Source organism: Limulus polyphemus, unplaced genomic scaffold (genome assembly GCF_000517525.1).
Source record: "Limulus polyphemus unplaced genomic scaffold, Limulus_polyphemus-2.1.2 Scaffold80, whole genome shotgun sequence".
In the NCBI taxonomy this organism is placed as follows: domain Eukaryota; kingdom Metazoa; phylum Arthropoda; class Merostomata; order Xiphosura; family Limulidae; genus Limulus; species Limulus polyphemus.
This window is the reverse complement of record NW_013665690.1, coordinates 319,701-346,489: the sequence shown is the minus strand read 5'-3', so window position 1 is coordinate 346,489 and position 26,789 is coordinate 319,701. Positions and strand designations below refer to the sequence as shown.

Below are 26,789 nucleotides of genomic sequence, written 5' to 3'. Positions count from 1 at the left end.
TTTAGTGAACAGGTGACTATATTTTATTTTTTCATGAAGTTTGGAATATTACATCAAAAAGCAACAGACAGACACTATAATCTAAAATATAAAAGCAGCCAACTGTTAAATATTCAATGTAATATTAGTCACATTTAAGTCCTGAGAATGAAGTAAAGTTGCTACATAAACAGTAATTATAATAATCACATACATTCCCTACAAAAACCTATGACTAAGAATTTTACAACCTCAAAGCTCAATAAATAGAGCTAGCAATGTTTCATAAAATATGTTTTAAAACAGCTAACATCTGAAATTTGAAAACTTTTTCCCATATCAGTAAAAACTCTTTTACTTTCTCCAACTTAACAATCACCATAAAAATATCAGTCCTATAGTTCCATTTTCTTTTTCTGAAAAAGTTAAAATCTAAAGACTTTCTTACTTCATACCGAATTTAGAACTTCCTCTCATCCTTTTGGATAAATGCAACAACTGCCAAATCTTTTTTTTAATGTGGTTTTGGGCAGTGTGTTCAACACGTGGATTAAGTTTCCTGTGGACTTCTGCCATTTTTCTTGATTTTTAAACAATATTTCAGGGTCTATACTGAGTCTTGAGTTGAGGCCTAAAATGTCATCTTAAAAAGGAAAACAGTAGGAGAAATTCAGAGAAAACTAGTATACTCTATCAAATTATCATAAAAACATAACTCAAAAAAGTTTATTGTACTAAATACAATGTCAAAATTCTCATTTTCTATATAAGCTGGATAAACCAAAAAAACAACTGATCCATAAAAAACAAACCTCCTAATTACTGAACATTTTAGCTGACCAGAACATTCTATAGAAACAATCTATAGTAGTGTTAAAATAAATATATGTAGGTTTCAAATAGAAAATTATACTTCCAAAAATTAATGGGCTACTTCACAGTTGTTAACCCTATTGAGTACAAGTTTGGGTCAAAGCAGACCAAGACTTTGTAAAGATTGTCACTGAACACGATGCCAATTTTTCAAAATTTCATGTTAGAATAGAGGAAATACCAGATTCAGGGGAACTGAAAAAAAAATTACATATGCATTTAGATTAGAAAGGTTAGCAAACTGTAACTTGGAAAAAAGTATTTTTTTTATTCTTATGAAAATCACAGTCCAACTTGTCAGAATCTGAGTCAGACTGACTTCATCAATTCACAGACATATCTTTAATACAAGTACTTTATTAACACATCTGACTTTTTGTCTACAAAAGACTTGTATTGTTTACTACCAGCTTGCCACATTTCATGAAGATATACTTAGTAAATTTGGAATTATAGTCAATATTTCTTCTCCAATGAACCAACCCCGTGCACATTCAGTTAAAAGGGTGAGTATAAGGCTAATGAAAATGTTGTTCATTGGAGGCATTATGGAGAATGTTTGAAGAGTTCCCTTGATGTTTCAGGCATCCTTTTCAGGGTACTGAGCACAAAATGATGGAGAATGGGAGGAATTCCAGAAGTTCTTAAAATAAACTATCACTTAAATTGGTTTGTGCCTGTGGCTTTAACTGGTGCTTCTAGTTCATTCTGGTATACTTGTTTCTCTTTTCTTTTATTATTGACACATAAAATTTTTAAAAATTGGTTAATTTTCTCTAGACATTGTCAGAATCTATATAATACACCACATATGTATACCTAATCACTCCTAACTTTCTTTCTGAACATTTATTCTCTACATATGATTAGCTGACTGTTTAATAATTAGTTCAGGTTTTAAATAATGGATCATCAAAGTTTGTTGAATGTATCATACAGTTTTATCATAAGATTCACTACAAAAAAAAAAAAAATGTGAAACTTCTACTTGCTAGTTGATCTTATCTGTTCGCTTTTGCCCTGGTATTTTTGATAGATGTATAAAAATTGATTCACTACTCTGGGCATTAGAAGTGATTTTTATATGCCCACACAAACAGCAACATATTGAACCCACGTAGATCTGCTCAAAATGAATCAAATGATTAGCTAACCAGCTTGATGCACCTCTTACTTCACCATCTATCACAGACCATTTGATTCTTTTCATCAAGAAGTAAATATTACCATTCTGTAAGATATGCTTCTACATGTATGGTTTCACAATAAATATATTCCTCTGATTGACTTATTTCCACAAATGTTTTTTACATAAGTAGGAAAGATTTATATCAAAAACATGTATGAATCGGCCAGAGTAACATAACGAACCCATCTTTGGATTGTTTGTGCTGTTGCTAGATTTACCACTTTCAAAAAATTGATTCTTAGTCCAGAACACACAAAATTAGAAACTTCAAACTCCACAGCTATAGGTCCAAGTTGAAGAGCATAAGCCTTATTCTGTCTGGCATCTATAAGCTACATGAAAAAAAAAAAAACAGCTTAAGAATTCAAAAATTTAACTTTATATTTAATACTTGTAAGCAAAATATACTCGTAAAAAATTTGAAAAAACTGTTTCAACAGTCTAAATATATCAGATTTTACAATTTTAAGACTTTGACAAAATATGCAAAGCTTTTAGCAGTACTGAAACAATAACGGTAAGAAAGTAAAACCGGAGCAAGCTTTACAAGTACATCCAACAGTATCTATTGATACTGGTAGCACATTTTAAGTAAAGAATGTGTTAGAATACACATGTTAATTCTGTTAGTTCATACTCATGTTTGTTATTACACATATTCAACAGAGAGGGAAAAGCATTCCTTAGTAGAAGAGTTGTAACCCTATGCTTACAAATATTTTCAGGAATAAATAATACAAAATTAGCTAGCCTTGCATTGATAATACTTATTTTCAATTTCATACCTTCCTAGTATCCATTAAGCCTAACTAAACTTAAAATTATAATTACTATGCAATACTTTAAAAAATTGCTTAAAAAATATTTTTATTCAAATTTTCAAATTCCACTGTCTTAAGAAACTAAGTGTTTAAAGTTATAATTTTCCTGTACTGAAAATGTTATCGTTCAGTGCTGCCTTCTATATGCACAAAAATATTTTATGTATGTCACAAGACTTTTATCTCCCCTCCATTTGAATTGACTGATTCCAATGTATATCTCATGCAAATCATCATGTGTCAACCCTCCACCAGTAAGAGTGCAACATACTCTCATGAAGCATGCGATTCCCTCTATTCAATTCTACCAACCTATCAATTCGAGATTTGATAGAAAATGGAAGCACCAGTTTTCAGTGGGAAGGAAGGGTGGGAAGTGGGATCAGAGGTAAGTACCTATCAGAAATATGTTTTCAGTATAGGAAAATTAAAACTTTTGATACAGTACGTTACCTCCTCTCACATAAATAGCTAGAACTCCACATTGAATAGGTGGAGGGATAAGGGAAAGAAAGAAGTATCCTTCAAAAGCTTCCAAAGGACACTCTCCAAGAGGAGACAGTCAGATTTTAAGATCTGATGTGGGGGACCGCACCAATTCTGAACCAGATATACTCTTCACCCATCGTAAAAAGATGTCACACATATGGGCAGAAAACAGAAGAGCACATCCAAGTTGGAGAGAACTATATACTATATATGTAACTCTATCCCAGAAAATATAAAAGTGGGTAAAATGAAAAGGATGTGTCCAAGGTGTAGAGTGGCTAAAGCGTGACTGGCCATACATAGCAAGTCAACTACAATCCAGACCCTGCCACCTGGTACCGACATCCATGTGGGGGTAAGAAAGAGGATCATACCACAGGCAAGTCGACTACAATCCAAAATCCAGGCCACCAGGAACCAACATCCATTTGGGGGTAGGAAAGAGGATCATACAGTCTTCCCCTCAAGTTCATGAGGCTGAAGGGAACCAAGAGCCCCCAGACCCATGAACGGGGCACATGTTAATATGTACTAAATTAATAGATCAATCTTGGTACCCGACATCCGGTATAAAAAAGATGTCTGCATAATGTAAACCATCTCACTCAAAATTGAAATTGACTGGAACTGCCCCAAGCAGAGTAACATCCTCAGAATAACAAGCATCGAGGAATAACAGCAGGGGAAGAACCGTAATAATCTGCAAGTACCTCCACCATGAGCCACAACACTGATGGAGTAACAAAAGTAAAAATGAGAGAGGAATATATACATCTGTAATACATGTGTGATGACTTATGTTGATTGGTTCAACACTGGGAACCGACATCCACGTGAGGGTAGGATGAGGGATCCCAATCAAAGAAGTGAACTGCAATTTTGCTGGCTCACTCCTATTTACTTGTGTTTCATATTGGAAGATATCACATCATCTACAAAAGCAGAACACCACTGCCCTACTCTCAACTGAATGGTTTTATATTCATATCTATATTTTGTTTGTATTTCATTAACCCTTTCAGGAGGATGTTCTTTAAACTTTTTATGGACATGAGTTGTTTAAGTTTGTAGAAATAGTTGCATTTATTACTTTGTACACAATTCATTTACAGCTTTCAGGCAATGAAGAATAAAAAAAAAGACTCATTTGTAATACTTTAAACTAGTTTTACTGAACTAGTTGGCATTACTTGACTGATGAGAGAGTTCATTGCCACACTCCTCTGAACATTTACACAGGCATTCTTCTGTGCAGTTCATCCCTTTTTTCACACAATTGCAGTTATTTGTACATGGCGAGTGGCCTCTGCATGAACACAGCAGTTCTTCAAACATCTCAGCTGCTGTCTGGCCCTCAAAGAACTTGAGTTTCCGCTAGTTTCCTTTTTTTTATACTATCCATTGGTTTCTGGGGAGTCAGTGTCTAGATTTGGTACATGTGCAGACATTCACATACTGAAGGAAGCTGGGTTCTGATGGGAGGAATTTATGAAGTGATGTGTCCCTACTAACAAGTTCATGATACAGCTGACCAAGATTATTGTGTGCTTTCTTGTACTTTTCCTTTGGATCATAGAGGGTCAAAACAAATTATCTTTATGCCTTTATAGCAGAAACAGAGTCACCAGTGCCTAGGCTATGCATTGCTGGTAGAATGTTCTCCTTTTCTAGTTTCTACTGCCTTCTACACCTTATTCTTTCTCATGCCAAAGAATGCAGATACAGAATTACAGCCTCTCAAGGTATGTATGGCAAGCAGTAGATGTAGCACAGGAACACGCCTCCTGAGATCAGCTGTTGCTCTAACTTTCCCCTTTTCTATCCATAACTTGCCAGCGTGGGAAAGTAGTGAATTGCCAGCACAAGAACATCTGTGTCTGATGACTTTACTGTTACTTCTGCCTACATATCATGTACTGCAAAATTTTTGTTTGCTTGTACCGCATGAAAGATCATTCTAGCATCAGAATCTTCTTGTTTCAAGAACATTTCATGGATAGGATGTGTTCCTTGTAATAACAGTGGTTTCTCCATTGGCACACCCATCTGTCAGGTAGATCTTGAGAATTGGATAATGAACAAGCTCTGGAGCATTTGGCACATTTTCACATATATATAGTGACAGCGAAAATCAGTCAGTGCTATTTTCTTAGCTAAAAGTGCCATAAACTTCTGCCAAGGGGAAAGTAGATACACAGAGATCACTTGATAGTCTCTTTGATTAATTCTAGGGTTAACATTTTTTGTTACTTTATCTTGTTATGTCTTATACAAGACACTTATCATAATATTATTTACATACATCAGTTAAAACACCAAATATTGGTTTTATATCATCAGCAACCAAATAAATAAAAAAACACGTACTAACAAATGATGAACACAACAGCTAAAAACTGAAACACACACACAAACATAGTATCCAATATGACTACGTAATGATTTCAGATTAAAAAGATTTACCTTAAACTTTGCCACAATTTCAGCAGACCCAGGAAGTTTCTTGATATTCCAGGTGACTGTCCGTTCCGTTTCTGAGAAGTTGGCTGTATTGTCCTTCATACTGAATTGCTGCATGACACTAAATCAAAACAAACAAGAAATACTAATTCTGTATTAATCAAAACTTTTGTTGTTTTATGTAAAAACACTAATGTCTAACCGAAACTTCAACTGCTCGCAGATACCATCATAGTTACTTTGTTACTAAACTTATAACAATGAAAAGTGATAGCTGGAGAAGATGTCTAATAGAACCACAATGCTTCCATGAAAAAAAAAAAAAAAGATTAACTTAATTATGACATATGGGAAAGTATCTCACTTATACATTTATATTATGAGAGCTGAAAAAACTCATTATGACAAACTCCTTCAAAACCACTTACAGAAGTTGGAATTTTGCAGATTATTTTGCTTACAGTTAAACTATTCAATTTTAGCCAAAAAAATCAGCTTTCAACTTACAAATAAACATAATGTCGTCTACTGTTTTATGATCAAATACACATCAATGTAATAGTAGCTTCTGCACTTATTAAAACATAAGGCATGATGTTTGTTTCTTTTAACACAAAGCTAGAAAATTGGTTTTATGTACTCCGTCCACAGCAGATTTAGCACTGCAAGTCCATAAACTTATCACTGACCCACCAGGGGAAGCATTTGGCATGATAACCACTTAATTAATTCAAAAGTGGTATTTCTATTCTTAGCCCTTCTTTCATCCATTATTTAGTGAAAAATACAACAAAAAAATTCATTTAGAATTTAATAGCCACAGTCTTTTAATTTGCTAATTCTATTTCTGATTTAATGTTCACATCTAAGTCTTTGTACTGATAGGAATTTTAAAATTACTAAATAATTTCCATAATAAATATAAAAGTATCCAAATTTGAAACCATTTTCTCACTCATCAGGGTTAGTTCACAAACATCTTAGCAACATGGCTGAGCCCATATTTAATCCCTGAATACAATCAGCTTTTTTGCCAACTTGGTAGTTTGTTTAATTTTATTATTTCCTCCAGTTTAAAAAAATTATAGTTTGATATATCTTATAATGTTATCAATTCATTGGATTATTTGAGGATCATATTCTAGTACTTCATGAAAACAACATTTCTGTGTATATTTTGTCATCACCTGCAAGTAGTCCTTCATTAGAGTTTGGACTTATGTATATGTTAATGTTATATTCAAATCTGCTTCTCCATAAAGCTGTATAGAGTTGACCATGTGAAAAAACTGGTTCTCTGAGATATCTATATAAATAAATGGCAACAGGTGTGTGTATCTGTTCTGTATACATTTCCACATTTCTTGATCAATCAGCACAACTTGACACTGATACAGGAGGAGGGTTATGAGGGGATAAGGGTGGACCCACCCATCTAATTTCATATTGATAGAATCCTGGAAAACAGTATGCCTTACTTTACTGTATTGGTACCTTTATGTATTTTTTATTGCACTTTTAATGTTTATTATGTTAAGGAAAAATAAAATAGAAGCATAATTTCCTATCCTTTGTTACAAGCAAAGTTTTATTTATTTAATTATAAAAAATTGCTTATATAATTAAAAAAAACTACTTATCAAAGGTGAAAAACACTAAGACTTATGTATTGTGACATCAACTATTGGCTTGTAAAGATATTTAAGTTGCATTTCACAAAGAGAGAGATACACTGGTGTTCATATACATGATAATACTGCACATGAGTTAAATACCCAAGTCTTTTAAAACTATAATTAACAGCAAGATTATGTGTTTTTTTATGTACATACTTTATAACTAGTTAACTAAAAACAAGAAAGCATATTTGTTTATATGTTTAAGTAAAAAATGAAAGATAGGTTATCTACTCTGTGTCTACTGTAGTGATCAAATTGTGAATTATACTTCAGAAGCCCTCAAGATTACTGCTAAACCAGAGGGAGGGTGGGGTGGATGAAGGCAAAAACAAACCAAGAAAAAAGTGCTTCAAAGCTATTGAGTAATTCTCTATTGTATTATTATGTTATCCTTTTCCATTTAGAGCTGCTTGATAATCCTTATGCATGTGTGAACATGTATATTTGATTTTTATTTTTGTAATGTGATATTTTTACATTTACAAGTATAAGAAAGTAAATATCTTTGTCACAGGATATAAAGGAAGAATTCAAGCACATAAGTGCTTGAATAATTCTCATGTTTATTTTGTTAACACCACTTTCATGGAGTCTCTACTCTTCAGCCAACAGCTTTTTTGTTTTATCTCTTGGAGAAGTAAACTCAGTTATAAGATTTTAACAGTTTTTTGCATCCAACAAAAAATATTTACATTAATTTAAAACTTGACAAATTAGAAAAATATACTATTCTTTCACAAGTTTAAATGAAAGATCTTATTTAAATAGTGAAAAACCTCCATTGTTTGTTATCACAAAAAATCACATTCAAGTACCAGGTAAAAAAATATTTGCACTCATAATTAATAGGTGGCTCTTGGAAGGTGAGCCTAAACTTCATAAACATCACAGAATTTTATATTCACACTTACCTGGTGGTTCTGGAAGGTACGGGAAGATGTACCTTAATGTTTAAGGCTTCTGTGTTCCCCGGCATTTCAGCCTTCAACTTTAAAATGACATCTAAGTCACTGACAAAATAAACAAATTCTAAGAAGGTAATGAAATATTATGCCCTTCTTTTTATTTTTAATATAATTATATTACAATATTAAGACTTTGACATAAATAAATAAACCTTACTCTGTCTTATAAACTTTACTTGTTTAACAAATGTTTTCTTAAGTAATAATAATAAATACAACAGTTTTACTACTATAACAAATAACTAACAAAAGTAATGAATTGTTCCTAAAAGTAAGAATTAAAGCTTATAAAACAACTTAATTGAGCTTTAGCCTTAGGCATCAATAAGATGAAAAATTTATCAATATTTGGTGTAGGTTATTCATTCTTCTGTCTTTCTGAATATACTCTTGCTCAATTAGAAATTGATAGACTTTCGTTACTCCCAAATTCATGGTAATCATGTATGAACCATCCACAAGTGAATTGAGATAACTTAAAAATCATGATGGATTTATGAAATGCAATTGTTAGGTTAAATGCACTTTGTTAGACTCATTTGCAGATGCAAATACAGTGGTTTACTGCCACAGATGAGAACCTTGGAGCTATAACGTAACATGTTTAGCAACTATATATATATATATATTTGTTTCATAACAAATCCTAGTCATATGACAGTGCAATAGCACAAGAATAACTTGTGGCCAGAAGTAATATGACACACCTCTTTCTAAAGAAGAAACATCATACAGTGAGGCTTTTAAACAATGTAAAGCCACAGAGCACATTTCGAAAAAAAAAATCTTTCAATGTTTTTTTCAGAAGCAGAAAAATTCACAAAGCAGAATGTTTAGGACAGCAACATGCTCAAAAACTACACCCCATCTCAATCAAGGGGTACTCATCCACAAAGTGAAGGCAATGATTATAAAAGAGAGCCTTCCAAGTTAAAAAAACATTTGCAATAAAGTTGGGCAAATGTCTTGGTGTCATTAATAAGGCAATAGACAAGAATTTGAAGTGCATAAGTACTCACATGCTAGAAATCGAAAGATGGCCAAAGAACTGGAACCACAACAAGTTAACTTGATCACATAATGTCAAGTCCCCAAGTGCATCTCCAAAACACTTTTGTGGCTTTGGTTTAAATAAATATGATCTTAGAAGCTTATGCCCACATAGAGTGGATGGTCTGTGAAAAATCTGTCAAGATGTGTAGTCTAATGTTGACTTCAGTACATACCTTCAATGATTATCTAAGTCAGAACAATAGTAAATCTCTGTATTATAGGGTTTGAAAATTATCTCAAATATATCTCTCCCTTTTAGTGGCTTCAACATCACAAGTTATCATAAAATTGAATTCATAATTTAAAATTATTTTGTAGACAAAAAAATCAAAGTTTTTCACTAAGTATTTTTACTAAAACTTTGTCCGTAATTATATGGTGTCAGAGTGTTGACTGCTATGAGTTCAAAGTGATTTCCATGTTAAGATTACAAATACTGTTATCTGAAAATTTTAATATTTTGTTTGTATAATCCCTTAAACCTCCTAAATAAATATCAAATGTTTTTTTTTTTCAGAAAGATGTTATATTTTATCTGTTATTTTCTATACTATAGCTCTATACAGGGTTGGTCGACTTGACTGACCTCATAAACAAAGTATAAAATAATTCTAAATTACCCTTTTTTCTTTCTGGAATGATTTTAGATTATAACAGGAAACCGTAATTGTTTATCCTAAGTAGATTAAAGCTTGTAACAGTATACATCTATTTACTTAAGTTTATTGTTTTATTGCCTTTTGAACTGTGCCTAATTAATAATCCTGCCATACAAGTTGTAAGTCACTCAGCAAACGTGTAGCTCACATTACCCTATTGAATTATATAGGCACAGGCTACTCACAAGCAAACTTTGTGAAAATTTTTCATCATTATTATTTTTCATTATTTTACATAATCTAACCTTATCTAACCTAACAAGTTTATAATTTTTAAATTTTAGTGACTTTTATAATAACAAATAAATAATACACGTGAAAAACAAGAAATAAATAAATACAGCAATAAATAATTTCTATTTATTTAAATAATGTACCTAAGAACACAAAATAATAACACGTAAAAGGCAGAAAATGTCCTATAACTATCACAATTTTTCGGACTTTCTAACTATGGGAAAAAGAGTCATTAAAAATTCAGCTAAGCTAGTCAATGTGTTTCCTGTGGAATAAAGTTTGAACTGTAAGCGAAATAAATAATTCTATGCATAGAAAACAACATAATATAATACATCACTTAACAGATTAAAACTCTGGCTTTCTATTGGTTATAAATAATACAGTATTAAGCATCAGAGAGAATTACTGCCAATTTATGAAAGAGAGGATGTGGCAGAAGGGGTCTAATTTTCTAGTTTATGGCTCTGACACTAAATAAGATTGAAGGCTATATAAGCTTTGCCTGAGTAATAACTGAGTAATAAAATGAGTAATTTAAGTTAAATTCCATACTTCTTGGAGTGGTGGTAAATCAATGTTTTAGATCCTACAAATTTTCTAGATACACTCTGAGCAATACTGAAGAATACTGTTAGGAGCAACAATGTATAAATTTGGTTTGATTGCATGCTTAAAATGCAATTATGTCTGTAAGCTAATCAGTAAAGGCAAGATAAAAACGATACCACTTTATGGTACATACCTTGTGCAATTAACAATTATTTGCCATGACAAAACTTCAATCAAAAATACAGAAATCCATATGCTGAAAAAATACACCACACTTTTTATTAGTCATCAACTCCCTCCCCTAATACATGAGAATAATTAATCCAATTACATCTGTCAGTACAACATGTAGTCAACTTTTCTTATCCTTTGTTTTGACACGAATTTTCAAAAGCCAGTATGTGTGACTGGTATTGACATACTCTCAGTGAGAGCATGCTGACTTTACTTATGCCTATATTATCCATGCTGAGTTAGAAAAACGTGTTGAGTTAGTTTCCTGGTAATTTGATTGGCTTATATTGAGAGTTTGGAAACCACGTGTGACGATACTGTTTGTCACCTTTAATACACTGTTTAGCCAACTGAGCTGAAAATAAAGGCGACTCAAATTGTGCTGTGGGGGAAACAAAAAAGAGAAGTCCAAACTTTGAAGCCAAAGTTTAAAGGCACTTTGCCTGGTCATATGACATCTGTAACACCAATGTTATCATTATTAAATTTAAGAAAAATAAACTAAAATCAACACTTAACTTTAACACCCACACTTCTCTTATTATTTGAAGCTTTTGTAATTATTCCAATAGGCCTTGGTATCTCACACCTGCTCACTAATTCTCAATAACTAATCAGTTAAAAGTTTTTACATCAGGGCTGTTTAGGATTAGTTAAAAATAAATAACACCTACGGTGGATTAATTGTATAGAAACTTGAGTCATACTGTTATCTGGCAATCACTTGATCACTAATAAAAACATACTAACCTGGTTGCCGATTCCTGTATAACACTAACAAGTCGAAAAGGAAAAACTGGTGGAAGAGATGCATCCACAGTGTAGTTCATTACACAGAACTGGAACAGAAAATAATAAGGTATTAGCCATACATGACATCTGTAACACTAACGTTATTATAATCAAATTTAAGAAAAATAAACTGAAACCAACACATAACTTTAACACCCGTACTTCTCTTATCACTAAAACAGCATTATTCATCTTTCTACAAAACATACATATTGCAAGTTTTTTAAATTCAAATGTAAACAAATAAAACAATCCAGTAAGTAATATTATTTTGGCACCAAAATTCTAAACCATTAGGAAGTTTTAACAATTATCTTGAAGAACGTAGTTAACATGGCTTTTACACTTTTACAAGTCTGCAACTGCTAAGCAATAACTTCACTAAAAATACATGTAAAAAAATAATTGCCCACCACAGATATCAAAACCACGTTTTTAGCATTATAAGTCTTGAGATTAACAGCTGAGCCACTGAGGGCATGACATTTGAGAAGATATAAAGTGCATAAACAGAAGAAATCAAGTGAATAAAGAAAAGAAATAAGATGTAGAACAGCAGAAAGTACAAGTAATATAGTAAAGCTATTAGGTTCAAGTCTAAAGTAAAAAGAATAAATACCTCTCCTTGTGGAGGTTGAACAAGTAAACTGTGGTTGGTATAAAAATCCTCTTTTTTCACGTTTTCATGAAATGTGCAAGAATCCAAACAGACTCCTGTATTGTAAGCTTTAAAAAAAATATTTGTTATGTAAGTTGCTAATTACTGAAATAAATCTAGGTTTATTTTTAAACTAATCTCAATTTTGAAAAGAAATATATATATAAATGTTACATATCTGCTTGTTTGCTAATTCCTGGTATAAATTCTTTCCGAGGAACTTCAGCGATACAAGTCCTTTCTTGATTAAACCAGTTTATTCTTTCTCGATACAAACTTTTAGTACTTCCACAATCAGTACGTTTTTCGTCAGTTTAAACTTAACAACTTTTATAATACACGCTATAAATCACAGTGATTCACAATCTCGATAACTTCGCTCTCTATGAGTACAAAACACACACTTTATATTACCCCACTGGCTTTCGCTGCCAGGCTTATATACTAAAGAAGAGGGCGTCTCGAACAAACTTGGTCTTCCCCAATAATTCTAGAAACTTCACGCAAGCTACCAGTGCCACGTGAATTCCGCTGTCATAACAATATATATATACACCAAAATTTACAAACTTGGTCATAAATTTTTAAAAAGTATCAATATTTAGCCACCTAAGGGTTTTAATAATGTCTTTTCTTACCTGAATATTTAAATTTGTTATTTATCTTTGTTTATATTATTAAGACAAGGATAAATTTGACATTTTGATACAATGATATCTTTGTTACTTGTAAATGTTCATGTTAGAAAGTTGTTATTCTTTATTGAACTTTGTATAAAGCTACTCAAGGGTTATCTCCATTAGCAGTCCCTCAGTTTGAAGTGATAAACTACAGGAAAAGCAGGTGTAGAAAACACCACTCACCACCAAATCGTGGGCTACTCTGATCATGTTATGGGATTTGACCATCACTCTTATAATGCATCACAACCCCAAAGTGCAGAGCACAAATTTTATCCGGTGGCAACAAGGTGTTAAAAAGTTAAATTATATACAATCTACATTATATATTTAAAATCAAATTACTAAATGTACAACAATCTAAAAATGATTATTATACACTGAAATTCATCAATTACAAGCACAATATCAAGTAATAATGAGTGAGTATTTATTTTGATAATAAATATTTTTTGACATTAAAAGAGACAAAACACTTAAGAATGGTGTTACAATTATTTTATAATTTTTTCAACACAGAGGAAAGTATTAATTATCTAATAATCTATGGATCACCACAAAATTAGAACTTTTTGATTTTTCAACTACATCATAAACATATAAACTACAATCAATTGTTTATACTAGGAGCCATGTACTAACCTGCTGCTTTATTAAGTTCCTTAGTCACGATCAGGTCTTCATTAAGTCCAATCTTCACACTAGCTTGTGATGGCAAGAACGTTTTCATCTGTAGAGCCCCATTTAACTGGAACCTTTTTAGATTTCCCTGGAAAATAATAAAAAGAACACACAATATGAGTAGCTGTAGAAGTTATAAAAAAAAAATTACAGAACTACAAAATGTCCTCTGTCACAAAATGTATGTAAAACAATTTGGTACATGAAAAGATAACATAAGGTACAGAGTTTCATATTTCTTCAAAATCTATAAAATATGTAAAACAGATTTGCTGAATAGTTTATTTATCAAAGTAATAAAAATAAGTTACAAACTATGATGTAAGTACACAAACTCTGTTCATTCAACAGAAAACTAGTATAGCCTGAAAGACATTTAGAAGTAACATACAACAAACATTCTGTACTGAAAATGATGTTATGCACTCTTCCTTTTGGAAACCTGTAGTGAGACAGTAAAAGAAAGATGAGATCAGCTATACATGAGGTATTATACACCATTAGATAATCAACGTTTCATAAATGAGTGATAAGTAACACCAAAACAAAGATTCCATGTAAAATTTGGAGACAGTTTGAATGGGTGGTAAAAGAAAGTTTATTACAAGTGTTCAACATTTTGACAAGCTTTTGTCATCATCAGCTTGTCAAAACACTGTACATTTGTAATAAAGTTTCTTTTACTACCCATTCAAGTCATCTTCAAACTTTATTTTCTAAAAAGTGGGCTCCTCATCAACCAACTTAAAAACTCCATGTGTTATAACCAAGTACCAACTAGCCTGATAACCTCTGATAATTAGCAAAAGACCTCACTGAATGTAGCATACGACAGATAATGGGTAGTTGAATCTTATTTTACAATCCTCATAGGAAATGCATAATGTACCACTAAAAAATGCAACACAAATTGTTATCAGACTTATGCTGATGTAATATTACACATTACTCAATAAAATTAGATAATCTCTTAATCACAAAAGACTACAACTCTTTCCACAACACATAGAATGATCTCAATTAGTATTACTGTGGTATAATATCAAAACTGTTAGCCTAATGATGTTACCTGTTAATCAAAAAGAACTACTAATCTCTCCATAATATCTAGGATGATCTCAAACAGTCTTAGTACGATATAATATTACACCTGTTACCCTAACGAAGTACATTACTTTTTAATCAAAGAAGATTACTAATCTTTCCATAATATCTAGGATGATCTCAGATAGTCTTAATGTGATATAAGGTTACACCTGTTATCCTAATTAAGTACATTACCTTTGGATCAAAAAGAACTACTAATCTCTCCACAACATCAAGGAAGATCTCATTCTGCCGACAGCCCTACATATAAAGGAAATTAACTATTTACTCAGAACTGTTTCTTAAATCAAACCTGTAGCAAGAAATTAAAATGAAGTTAAAATTTTCCAATCATTTAATTTTCAAACAACTGAAAACACATCAACAATTACAATTTACATAACATTTAATTAGTTAATTTTCTTTATATTACTGTTACATACATACAAGCTCATAATAAGAGCACTTTTTCACAGATTTTGTTGGATCTTATAAAAATAAAATACACAATAGTTTGAATTCAATTTCTGTGAAACTTATTAAATATAGTAATTGAACCTGTAATGACATCATAATGGACATGTTCTAAAATTAAACAAGTTAATGAACAAACAAAGGTAAAATGGACAGCAACTATATAGTTCAGGCTGATATTTGTAGAGAAAGTCTTGGACAATTAATCTACAACAGAGTCTCTAGTAGATTGGTCCTTAACGTTTTCTATGGGCATTATTCTGAAGTAGGCAGAGGTAAAAAAAAGTAAAAAATTATTTTAGTTGTTTATATATAGCATAAAATAGCAAAAATATTATCATCAACCTAGGCAGCATCTTCCAAATGAGTCTTCAAACTATAAATATTTTTTGATCAAGACCCCATTTTTTGAGAGTTCCTTCCTAATGTAAAAGTTTTAACTAATACATTTAAATGCATTAAAATATCTATGTTAGAAATGATTATTCATGTCTACATGCAACAAAATCTAGGCACAAAAAATAACCTGAAGAATAAAGTATTACATATGCTTAAATAAGAAGTCCAGAAGGTTACAAGTTCAAAAAGTAGGAATACTTTAATTAGTTTTTTTATAAAATGCATTTCTATGAGACTCCACCTCAGCATATTAATAATAGATTGCAACATAATGTTTAATCATAAACTGTACATGATGCTCTTTATTCTTTCAGAGAGAATTTGCTTTCATTATTTACTTGAAACAACAATTTTGACTAACTATGCTTACTCTATAATGCAGCCCTACATCTGCATTCTTCTTTAACTGGACTTCACTATAAATCATAGCTTTAAGTTTCTCAGTGTCTGTTGCCTGGATGTAGCCACCATTCTGGAAAATACGTAAAATTATTCTTCTACATCAGTCACTAATTTAGAAATATATATATATATATATATCAAGATTGTATACAGAATTTTTTGGAATTGGCTAAAATATTCTAAACTGGATGGAACTATGATAAAAACTCTTGAAATGTGCTATAGTACACTTGATTTGCCTTTACCATTCCATTAATATTATCTTGAACAAAAATCTCAACTTAATAATGTTTTGGAATAATTTTCTGTTAACTGTGGATAATCCACTCAAGCTATTTATCAAACTGGAATATTTTGATCTAAACACAATAATAAAACAACCCTGGATAAAACCCTGCAGAAGTAACGTGATGCTGCTGGCGCATTGGCACTGGTGGCGTGTGCAAGGAGTTTCTCGAATGATCATGAATTTCCTACTGCATTCAAGACACCCCCTTCTTTAGTATATAAGCCTGGCAGAGAGGCCAGCAATAGATAGATATATATATAGATAATTGAAGAAGCGAACAGTAGTGACGGTAAGTAAAGTGTGTGAATCACTGTGATTTATAGCGTGTATTATAAAAGTTGTTAAAAGTGATGAGAGATGTATTGACTGTGGAACTACTGTGTACTAAAAGTTTGTATCGAGAAAGAATAAACTGGTTTAATCAAAAAAGGACTTGTATCGCTGAGGTTCCTCAGAAAGAATTTCTACCGGAAATTAACAAACAAGCAGATATGTAACAATATTTTTATCTACTAACAAACACAAAATATTTTTTCCTTTCTTAAAATTGTCTCAAACACTGGTTTAAAAGTTTTAAATTACTTTTCTTGAGAAAAATAAAAGTTAAAAAAATACCCTAAAATATAACATTAATTTTTTAAAACAATTTAACATTAACAAAACATTTTGATATTTGAATGATTTTAAACTTTTAATCAAATAACTATAGAGCACAAAACTTAAACTTGTTTTTCTTTCAAGTATATTCTAGTTTGACAAAATACACTTCATAGCATCTTCTGTTTTATAAGGATATAAATAAGTTGAAGGCTTTTCATATGCCATCAGTTCTATATTAACGGTCTCAACTTATGAACAATGTTTTGCCCAAAAACTGTTATGTAGTCACAAACTTTACCAGCATCCCAGTCATGATTTCATGCACTAGAACAAGATTCTTCTTAACTACATGTTCAGAAACACCTCCACAAAAATCCTTTAGAATATGATGAAACCTGAAGAGAGAGAATACTTGAAACAGAGTATTTTTACTAAAACAAAATTTTTCTTAAATACACAATTTGTTAGTACTTTAGTTAATAGAAGAAAAAAAATCTAGAAAATGTTGAATAAGCAGCACTGTTATACATTTATTTTAATCCATAATTTTAAAAATAAATTAGCAGATTTTCTGTGAAAAAGCCAGAAAAATTCCTAACCCTAATTTGCAATTAGAAAAGTTATATATATATATATATATATATATATTAAGTCCTATTTTATATGCGATAGTGTGGAAAAGTTTGCAAGGCACATCAATGTTAAAGTTTTATTACAGTAATGTTAATGGACCACAATATAAACAAAACAGCTTAAGAGAAATAAATGGATGTTATAATTTTTAAGCAAGGCATATTGAATATAACTATACATACATTTTTAACAAAAGTCAAACTGATGCTTTTCAAGTCTGAAAAGTAATTCTTTCAATCTGCATTTTGTTTTTAAATTTTAAATAGTTATTCATAAAAAAATACCTTCATATAGCAAAACTTTTTAATTCCTAAATACAAAAGATAAAATGCACTTTTTTAAACAACTGGTTTCTACATCATCCTTTTTTGATAAGAGAAATTATTTCAATTTCTTTCAGTGAGTATTTCTAAAAGCTTCCAAATTTTTAAGATTTATATCCATACTCTTGTATTAATTCCAAAGTAAAAAGTGCATGGATTAACATGATTAGTGTCACATAAAATAATCTATTAAATGAAACTACAATTAGATTGATTAATGCTGCAAAAATAATAAACTAATCAAACTAAAAGTTTCCAATTATAACAATATTTCAATTATGATTTCTCATCATTATTATTTTTGATTACTTCAAGTAAAAAAGTTTGTTCAGCTTAATCAATTAGTGTCACAATTTGCAAAAATAATAAACTAATTAAAATTAGTGTTTCCAATTATTACTGTTTTTGATTTTCCAATTATCCATATAATTGAAATATTGCCATTATACATTATTTTTTTATTAATTTAAGTTTGTTCAGTTTTGGGTTGTCATGGCCCAGTGATTAGGGTGGTTGGCTTGTGAATTAAGGGTTGCATGTTCAATTTCTCTTCCCACCAACCATGTTTAACATTTAGGCCATGGGGATTTCTATATCTATTTCTTTGTTCTTTAGTTATGGCAAAGACACTAAGGCTACCTACCACTGTATCTAATTTTAAACTGCTGAACAGAGGTATGGCAGCTGGTCAGTAGCACTCACTACCAACTCTTGAGCTACTAATATACCAATGAATAGTAAGACTGACTTTAGCATTAAAATACCTCTATGGCTGAAAAGGTATACATTTGATTGCACAAGGTATCAAATCAACAACCATCAATTTACAAGGCAACTACTTGAGCCAATAAGCCACTCCTGCCAAGAGCATTATAATGTAATGGTCAATATCCTATTCATCGGTAAAGGGTAGCCTAAGAGTTGACTGTGGGTGCTGCCAGCTGGTCAAAAAAAGAAAGAGGCAGATAACCTTAGTAGCTTTGCCATACTCAAACAAACTTATTCAGCTTCAGATAAATACCAACTGAACTCACTCATCACTTGTAATCTAATAATATTTCTGCTGGCAGGATTGTGCATCATGATATCATGTTGTTCTTTTTGTACATAACTCATGAATGTGAGGATGTGGCCTAGTGATCATATTTACATAACTGTCTGCAGTGATATTTCTCATTCATGTTCACATTGTTTGTATTAATCAACAGTGTAGCTTTAACATAATATTTTTCTTGATTATAGACCTCCTGGATTTTCTAAAAAAAAATGAAAAGTTGCTCAAAATGTTTCAAAATAGTGCTCTAAAATGACAAATACACTGAGTGATAGTTTTATTTGTAATCTAAAAATAACAGTGAACACTATTATAATCTAACATGAGGTGTAGCTACACAAGTTCTTTAATATAGCATTTATATGTCTAGCTCTATGTTGTTTTAATTATCTTCAAGTCCTAATTCAATCCCCTAGAATTATGATACCTAAAGTGTCAGCTCTTGTTGTCATGCTAAGCTGCACAATAGGTTTAATACATTCTGTCCACTGCATGAAATTGAATCCCTTGAATTCCTACTCAGTTAGTTTTCTTCTGTTTCATAGATTTAGTGTGACAGTTAGACAACCGGTATGCCCTTTTGAGAAAAATTAGTTTGTTCAATTTGGGTAAAGTAATACATTAATCATTGCAGTAATTTAGCTCTTACACTTTTTATTATAATTAAGTATATCTTCAGCAGCTGATTAATTATAAAATCACTTTAAACAAGGAAATGGCAATCAAAATGGTAAAATAGTGTATTACTTTTATTAGTTAAGTTTAATTACATCAAAAATCCTTTTGTAAAAATTACTCTATTCTGAAAAAGTTGCTTAAGATTTTCAACATTTGTGTGACTTGTTAAACAGCCAGTAGTTAAACCTCCTCACAACAATTACACAATAGAAAGCATGAAAAAACAGTTGTTCTTAACAGTTAACTAAAGAATATTTTGGTTTTGCTTTTATTTTGTGATTAATGTATTTCAATTTATTTTTTGCATAAATTTATTTTACAGATCTCTATACAGTTAGTCTGGCAGAATGACAATGACCACACACCAACATCAGCAGGAAAAGTGATATAATAAACACAAAGACAAATGTTCAAATGGAGGATGGGTAAGAGCATGGAGAACCACGCGGGAGAGAAGCAGGTCAGGGAGGACAGAAAATGGAGAAGGAATAAAATAACATGGACAGAATGGATGACTGGAAGAAAAGTTGGTAAATTGAAAAAATGGCAGACAATGTTGCATCATAGCACACAATAGAGGAAACTGATAGGCCCCTGTGAAAAAGCCAAGTGAAAAAGTAAGTTAGATGAGGAACAGTTGGTTGGGAAGGATGATAACCTCTTTGAACATACCAACAGCGGTATGTATACCACTTCTGCTGGTAAACTGCCATGGAGAAAGGACTAACTGGACGGGAAACTAAGGAAGCTACATGCTGCGAAAGTCTGGCCCTTCTGGTGAGGGACCCAACAAAAGCTATGTGTGAATACAGAGTGTTGGTATGGAAGGATGACACACAGCAGAGTGGGGCTGATGAAGGAGTGTCAAAGATAATGGAAGAGAAAGCTACATGCTGCGAAAGTCTGGCCCTTCTGGTGAGGGACCCAACAAAAGCTATGTGTGAATACAGAGTGTTGGTATGGAAGGATGACACACAGCAGAGTGGGACTGATGAAGGAGTGTCAGAGATAATGGAAGAGAAAGGGGAGGCAACACCAAAACCACATTTGAACCAGTCAATACAGTGCCACCTGCAGAACATGCCACAGAGTGGTCTAAAGTTTGGCTAAGATATGTGGAAGATGATGAATAGGAGGATATGCATAGAGGTACCAACTTGTCCAATCCTGACTGAGAGCATCAACTACTTCTGCCAACAGATGAGGAACAGGAGACCAAAAATGGGGAAGTTGGGTATGGAGATGAGTGGCAATAGCATCCAAATCTGAGACACCCCAATGAGCACATAATTCCCCAAAAACGTGAATATCCAAAGACCACTCCATTGGTAGAATCTTGCAGGTATGGTAAAACTGATCCATGACCAGATTCAGAGTACCAGGAATATGACATGCCAACAAAGTGATGTGATGGCTGTGGGCCAAATACAGAAGATTCAATGTTTGAAAACAAAGGTCTCTCAACCGAGTGCCCCCTCGCCTGGTGATGTACAATACTATCATAGAACTGTCATAGTGGACCATCATCAAGTGAAGTACAGGTCAATGAATAGCAAGAGGTTCCAAGATATTGATATGGAGAGGGGACTCGGAAAGAGTCCATCACCTCAAAATCTCTTGAGTGTCAAGATATGCTCCCCAACCAGAAAGAGAAGTATCTGTAAAAAGGTGACAGTCCAGGAAGAGGAAGAGGAATAGGAATACCTTCAGTAATATTGGTCTGATACAACCACAAGTTGAAGTAGTTCTGTAAGTGAGGGGTAAGGGTAAGAGGTGCATCTAAGAGATCCCAAACAAGGCTCCACTGATCGATCAAAACCCGCTGAAGATGACACAGATGAGCACAACCAAGAAAAATAAGGGTCTCGAGAGAAACCCACATCTCCAAAAGAGATAGAACCTCTTGTGCAGTAGGAGAAGAAGAGAATGAGATGCTGCATATGAGACGTTCCATAGCTATCAACCGAAATGGAGAAGGTTGGGTCTGACTGAGGAGGAAGTTGAAAAACACTCCGAGATAAATCAAAAACTGTGTAGCCGTGAGGAAAGACTTCTCCACTTTAATAAGCCAACCCACCCTCGGAGTTTCCTGGAGAAGAAACTGAGTATGTAGGGCTGAGTTGTATTGTGAAGAGACAAGAAGCAGTCAGTTGTCCATATAATGGTGGAAATAAAAGCCCCGGGAATGTAGCAGTTGAGCAAAAGGTCCGGACAACTCGGGAGAACACATAAGGAGCTGAGCTAATTATAGTATTTGTGCAGTTCCAAATTCTATTTTTCACATGTGATTTCTTGACTTCAATGCTATTAGTGTGTTTTTCTTCTTTTTTTCAAATCAAAATCCCGAAAATAAAAGTGGATTATATGTTGGATTATATGCTGTCACACAATTTAAGATTTATAGAAATACTGGGGGGGGGGCATTAATTAGGGAAATATGGTAGGTTAATTGAACTGCAAGCAAAAACACATCTAATCAGTAAGACTGCCAATCCAGAAGTGGTTAACATATCCAAGATGAGAGAGGGTGCTAGTTACGATAGGGGTAATGTTGCACTCCTATTGGTGGAGAGTTGCTGCATATTCATTTACATGTTAGTATGCAGAAATAGTAAGCAAAAATTTGTGCCTATAGAGAGCAGTATAAATTGAGAAAGCTTTCTGTGAAAGGAAGTAAGATATAGTATTGGAAAAATAACTTAATCCTAAATTGTTGTATCTGAAGATGACTATCATATTAAATGAAGAGTAGTTTGAAAATGTCTTTACAAAATGCAAAACAAGCTGAAAATAGGAAGATCTGTCTGATGTGAGAATAACTGGTTAGTTGAATGTAACTGTTTAATTATCCCAACAATTTCAGTAACAGCCAGATAGTGCAGTGCACTCAACTTCCACTGAAAACAAACTTATAGAAAAAAAACACCAAACTTCCTTATACATACAAAAGCCACTCTCTGTTCGTAACACTCCCTTTGTCAGTATAAGCATTTTTTATGAAAAGTTATACCTTCATGCATTTGCCCTTCACCATAAATTTCACTGCCTTTGCCATTACAATTAATAAAGGTCAGACATTTGACCATATAGAAGTATTTCTTCAAGAACCAGTTTTTCACATGGTTTCATTTATAAGGCTTTATAAAGAAGAAGATTTCAGCATAAATTATACTCAAGAACCACTTACAGAAGAAGAAAATCAATCAACATTTACTAACATATGAGCTCTATCCATGTTTACAGAGTGAACATAGTTGTTATAATCAATTTCATTCCAAAAAAACTAAGTTTATACTGTCATTGGCAATGGTACTAAGTGGGGAAAGTTTTATTATGTAAGAATCATAAACATGCAGCATGCTTATTTTTTTTTTTCTATCAGGAAGACACAGGGACATTTTATGGTGCAATTTTTTTCCCCCACTTTGCATTATTACTGGTGCCTTATTTTACAAGTACTATTATCAAGAAGTCATTATTACCCAGATTCATTATTGAGATGTACATGTCTGAAAATCATGTGATAAAAAGAAAAAATTCATACTTACTAAACATGCAGATTTAGGCTCCATCTCATACATAACATCCTAGCAAAGGTACAAGTCAGAATTTCAAGAATCTGCTGGTCTTTGAATGATGTAATCTTTAGAGGGGTAGCATTTTTACTAAATTACTAACCTTTTAACCAAAATATTGCTATTACCCTGTAAAATCAGTTACCTATCAAGAAGTTCCACAGCCACAACAGTAGAAGTAACAGCTGTCGTTAGAGCAATATAAAGTAGTTTGTCTCTGTGAATAAAATAACAATACACTCCATTCTTCTCCTATAAAAAATAAATAAAACTTTAATCAACACAGACAAATAAACATAAATTCAACATTATATATTTCTTAATCTTTTACATTGGTTAATTATTTCAAAATGATAGAAGAAATGAAACTCCATTGTTCAACTACTAAAACATATAGGACACACCATCATGAACATTCACTGTAAAACAACTGTATGAACACTTACTGCAAATGCAATTAGAGGTAATTTCAGTGTTTCACTTTCTTGATTAAACAAATTATTGTGGTAGGTGGAAGAAATTTACAAAGTTTCACAAATGTCAACAGCTGTAAAATATGGAACACTTTTGTCAGTGTTTGATGATTTTGATCAAGTTGAAAAATATGGTTTTAAAGAAACAATGATGCACCCTAAGCAAAATAAGAACAAATCACATTCCACTCTTAGCTGTAGTGGAACACTGCATTTTATTACTGAATTTCTATTTGTTACAGAAATCCCCACACCTACTAGAAATAATCTATAAAGTGAAAACTTTGACACCCAAATTTGTTATATGAAACTTAAAAATGCCTTAGGCTACCAATAAATACCAAATATAATTATGAAATCTTTCTAATTAACATCCAATTAAAGTTTTTAAAGTTTCCTGAAACATTAATAACCTAAAACCCAGAAGTTGAATGTATTTTATTGGCTGAAAACAGTTTAACTAGCTAAGCTTATGCCCTCAAACAAATACAGAGAAAAATACCCACTTTACCAATATGTTTCAGACATGTTAGCATTGCATGAAAACTAAACTAGCAAAAATGTACTACAGTCTTACAAAAAAAAAATGTTTTGTTAATTTATTCTGAGAACTTATGAGTGAAAGTAAAGAAGAATGTATAAAATATGTCAACCACTCTATATCTGCTATATCCAGTGCCACAAGGCCTTTTGCTCAATATTAGGAGCTCATCATGCCAGCTGGGATGTGATAGAGACAGTAGTGGTTGAGACATTTATATTATCAGGTTGCATGAATAACAGCTGTTATAGAGTGAACTACAATAAGTTGGTGAAGTGAAACGTTTTTATTAACTTAATGAGTCATTTACAAACCAGAATAAGGGTAAGTATAAATAACACAATTTAATTTATTTATTTTAACACCAATTATTTATTATTATCATTATTACTTGGATTAATTTCACTCTTCATTCAAAAGAACTGAAAAACCATAAAACTAGTCCAATTGTCCCAAAGCAGGTTAAGCAGCCACAGAATCAATGTAACTTGTAAGAAGACTACATCAGTAATTCTATGAAGTTATGATGTCATGGACACACTAGAATTTTTGGATTTTTTGTTTGCATGAAAGCTACATTTACCAATGATATTATTTGTTATTAAGTTTTGGTGTGAAGTCACAAAATTTTATGCAATGCACTTACCATAACAGGTGGCATACATCCTGGCTTAGATGTAACAATCTTGTGTATAAAGCTTTTTAAACACTCTTCCTTCACATCATTTTGATCTTGACAACAAAAAAGCTAAGTTTTTATTGAAATACATGAACATGGTTTAAACAATTCAATTTAAATTATGATACAGAACATTAGCATAGACACTGTGGAACTAATAATAATTGTTCTAAAGAAAATAAATAATTACTTAAGTGTAATGCCTCCATATAGTATGAAATGTAAAATGAACACTCTATTTTAATTAATGTGTAATAAATAATAAAATACTTAGTTATTATTATATATATTAATCTGCTCAACCGTGAGAGGGCGCTAAAATATACTTTCAAAACGTCGCTAAGATGCTTGAACATTAATCTGTAAGACCTTGGATAGTTGAACTACTTCCGTATATCATTGAGGATTAACTTAGTAATTCTACTTGTGTCGAATTTGTAGTATTTAAAGAAATAAAGGGGGACAAAAGTATGAAAAAGGATACACTTTTCAGTAATGAGCGGATCTCCTTTAGTTGTAGAAATACTAAGAATGGAAAAATACATAGCTTTAACAGTTTAAGATTATTTCCTTGTTATACTGTTAAATGAGCCGCAGTTCGGCTTTACTAAATCATTAGCGTTATTTAATTTAAGCTTCAGCTAAGTTCGGAATAATTTCTCTCCACACTGGCTACAACACTTTCAAAAAGTTACAAATTTCACAGACTGAAATAGGCCTAAATCTGCGACTGACATAAACGGCGGGTGCACTCTTAATACGAACGTTGGTGGTTTCAAACTGAGCTACTCGAAGAAAAAATAATAAATAAGTAGATAATATTTATATATTTTATTTAAATCGTTTGCGTCCGTCTCAGAAACCTGTTAATTAATATGAAGTATTATTATAGATATCTATGTCATCCGGTGATTCAGCGGTAAACTTTAGAGCTTATAACGGCAAAATTCGGGTTCTGATGCCCACCGCGAAGGTAATCCACTGTGCAGCTTTGCGATAATATATATATATATATTGTTGCGTATCTTATTGTTTGTTTCCGGTAGAAATTCTTTCCGATGATCTTCAGTGATACAACTCCTTTCTTTATTAAACCAGTTTATTCTACCTCGATACAAACTTTTAGTACACAGAAGGTTCCACAATCAGTACTTTTCTCGTCACTTTTAACTTAACAACTTTAATAATACAAGCTATAAATCACAGCGATTCACAATTTCGATAACTTCACTCTCGACGAGTGCAAGATACACACGTTACGGCTCACTAGCTCGAAACTAACAGAATCATAAATTACACGGAACTCCAAAATAACTTCTGCTCTCTCTTCATATATATATACCGCTGGCTTTCCCTGCCAGGCTTACATACTAAAAAAGGGGGGCATTTTGATCACACTCGGACTTCCCCGATCATTCGAGAAACGCCAGCAGCGTCACGTGGCTTCCGCTGTTGTAGCACTGCCCCTTCCTTGGTATTGTTCCGGAGGAACAATAGCCACTTACATTAAACCAATAAATAATTAACAATAACTTAATTAAATGTACATAATTTACAAACACAAAATTAAAATACAACAAAG

The 26,789-nt window shown here is 32.2% G+C and overlaps 1 protein-coding gene across 1 annotated transcript; it reads right to left on the bottom strand.

The window, feature by feature from the left end:
- On the bottom strand, positions 1 to 25,947 carry LOC106467403 (AP-4 complex subunit mu-1-like). The gene is made up of 12 exons (XM_022396235.1): positions 25,692 to 25,947; positions 25,175 to 25,260; positions 23,660 to 23,766; positions 17,550 to 17,646; positions 16,331 to 16,432; positions 15,283 to 15,348; positions 13,963 to 14,089; positions 12,602 to 12,708; positions 11,941 to 12,029; positions 8,402 to 8,500; positions 5,815 to 5,932; positions 1 to 2,373 (listed from the first exon to the last, which is right to left on the bottom strand). The coding sequence occupies exons 1-12, from the start codon at positions 25,750 to 25,752 to the stop codon at positions 2,179 to 2,181; spliced, it is 1,254 nt and encodes a 417-aa protein (XP_022251943.1). The 5' UTR covers positions 25,753 to 25,947; the 3' UTR covers positions 1 to 2,178.
- Positions 25,948 to 26,789: the final 842 nt, after the last annotated feature.

What these genes read in the sequence shown, in the direction of transcription:
- LOC106467403 (XM_022396235.1), bottom strand. Translation starts at nt 25,752, where the DNA reads ATGTATTTTTCCATTCTTAGTATTTCTACAACTAAAGGAGATCCGCTC. An exon ending in TTCAACCTCCACAAGGAGAG is followed by an intron (nt 12,030 to 12,601) that starts GTATTTATTCTT and finishes TTTCTGTTCCAG; the next exon opens with TTCTGTGTAATGAACTACAC. An exon ending in ATACAGGAATCGGCAACCAG is followed by an intron (nt 8,501 to 11,940) that starts GTTAGTATGTTT and finishes TTATTTTGTCAG; the next exon opens with TGACTTAGATGTCATTTTAA.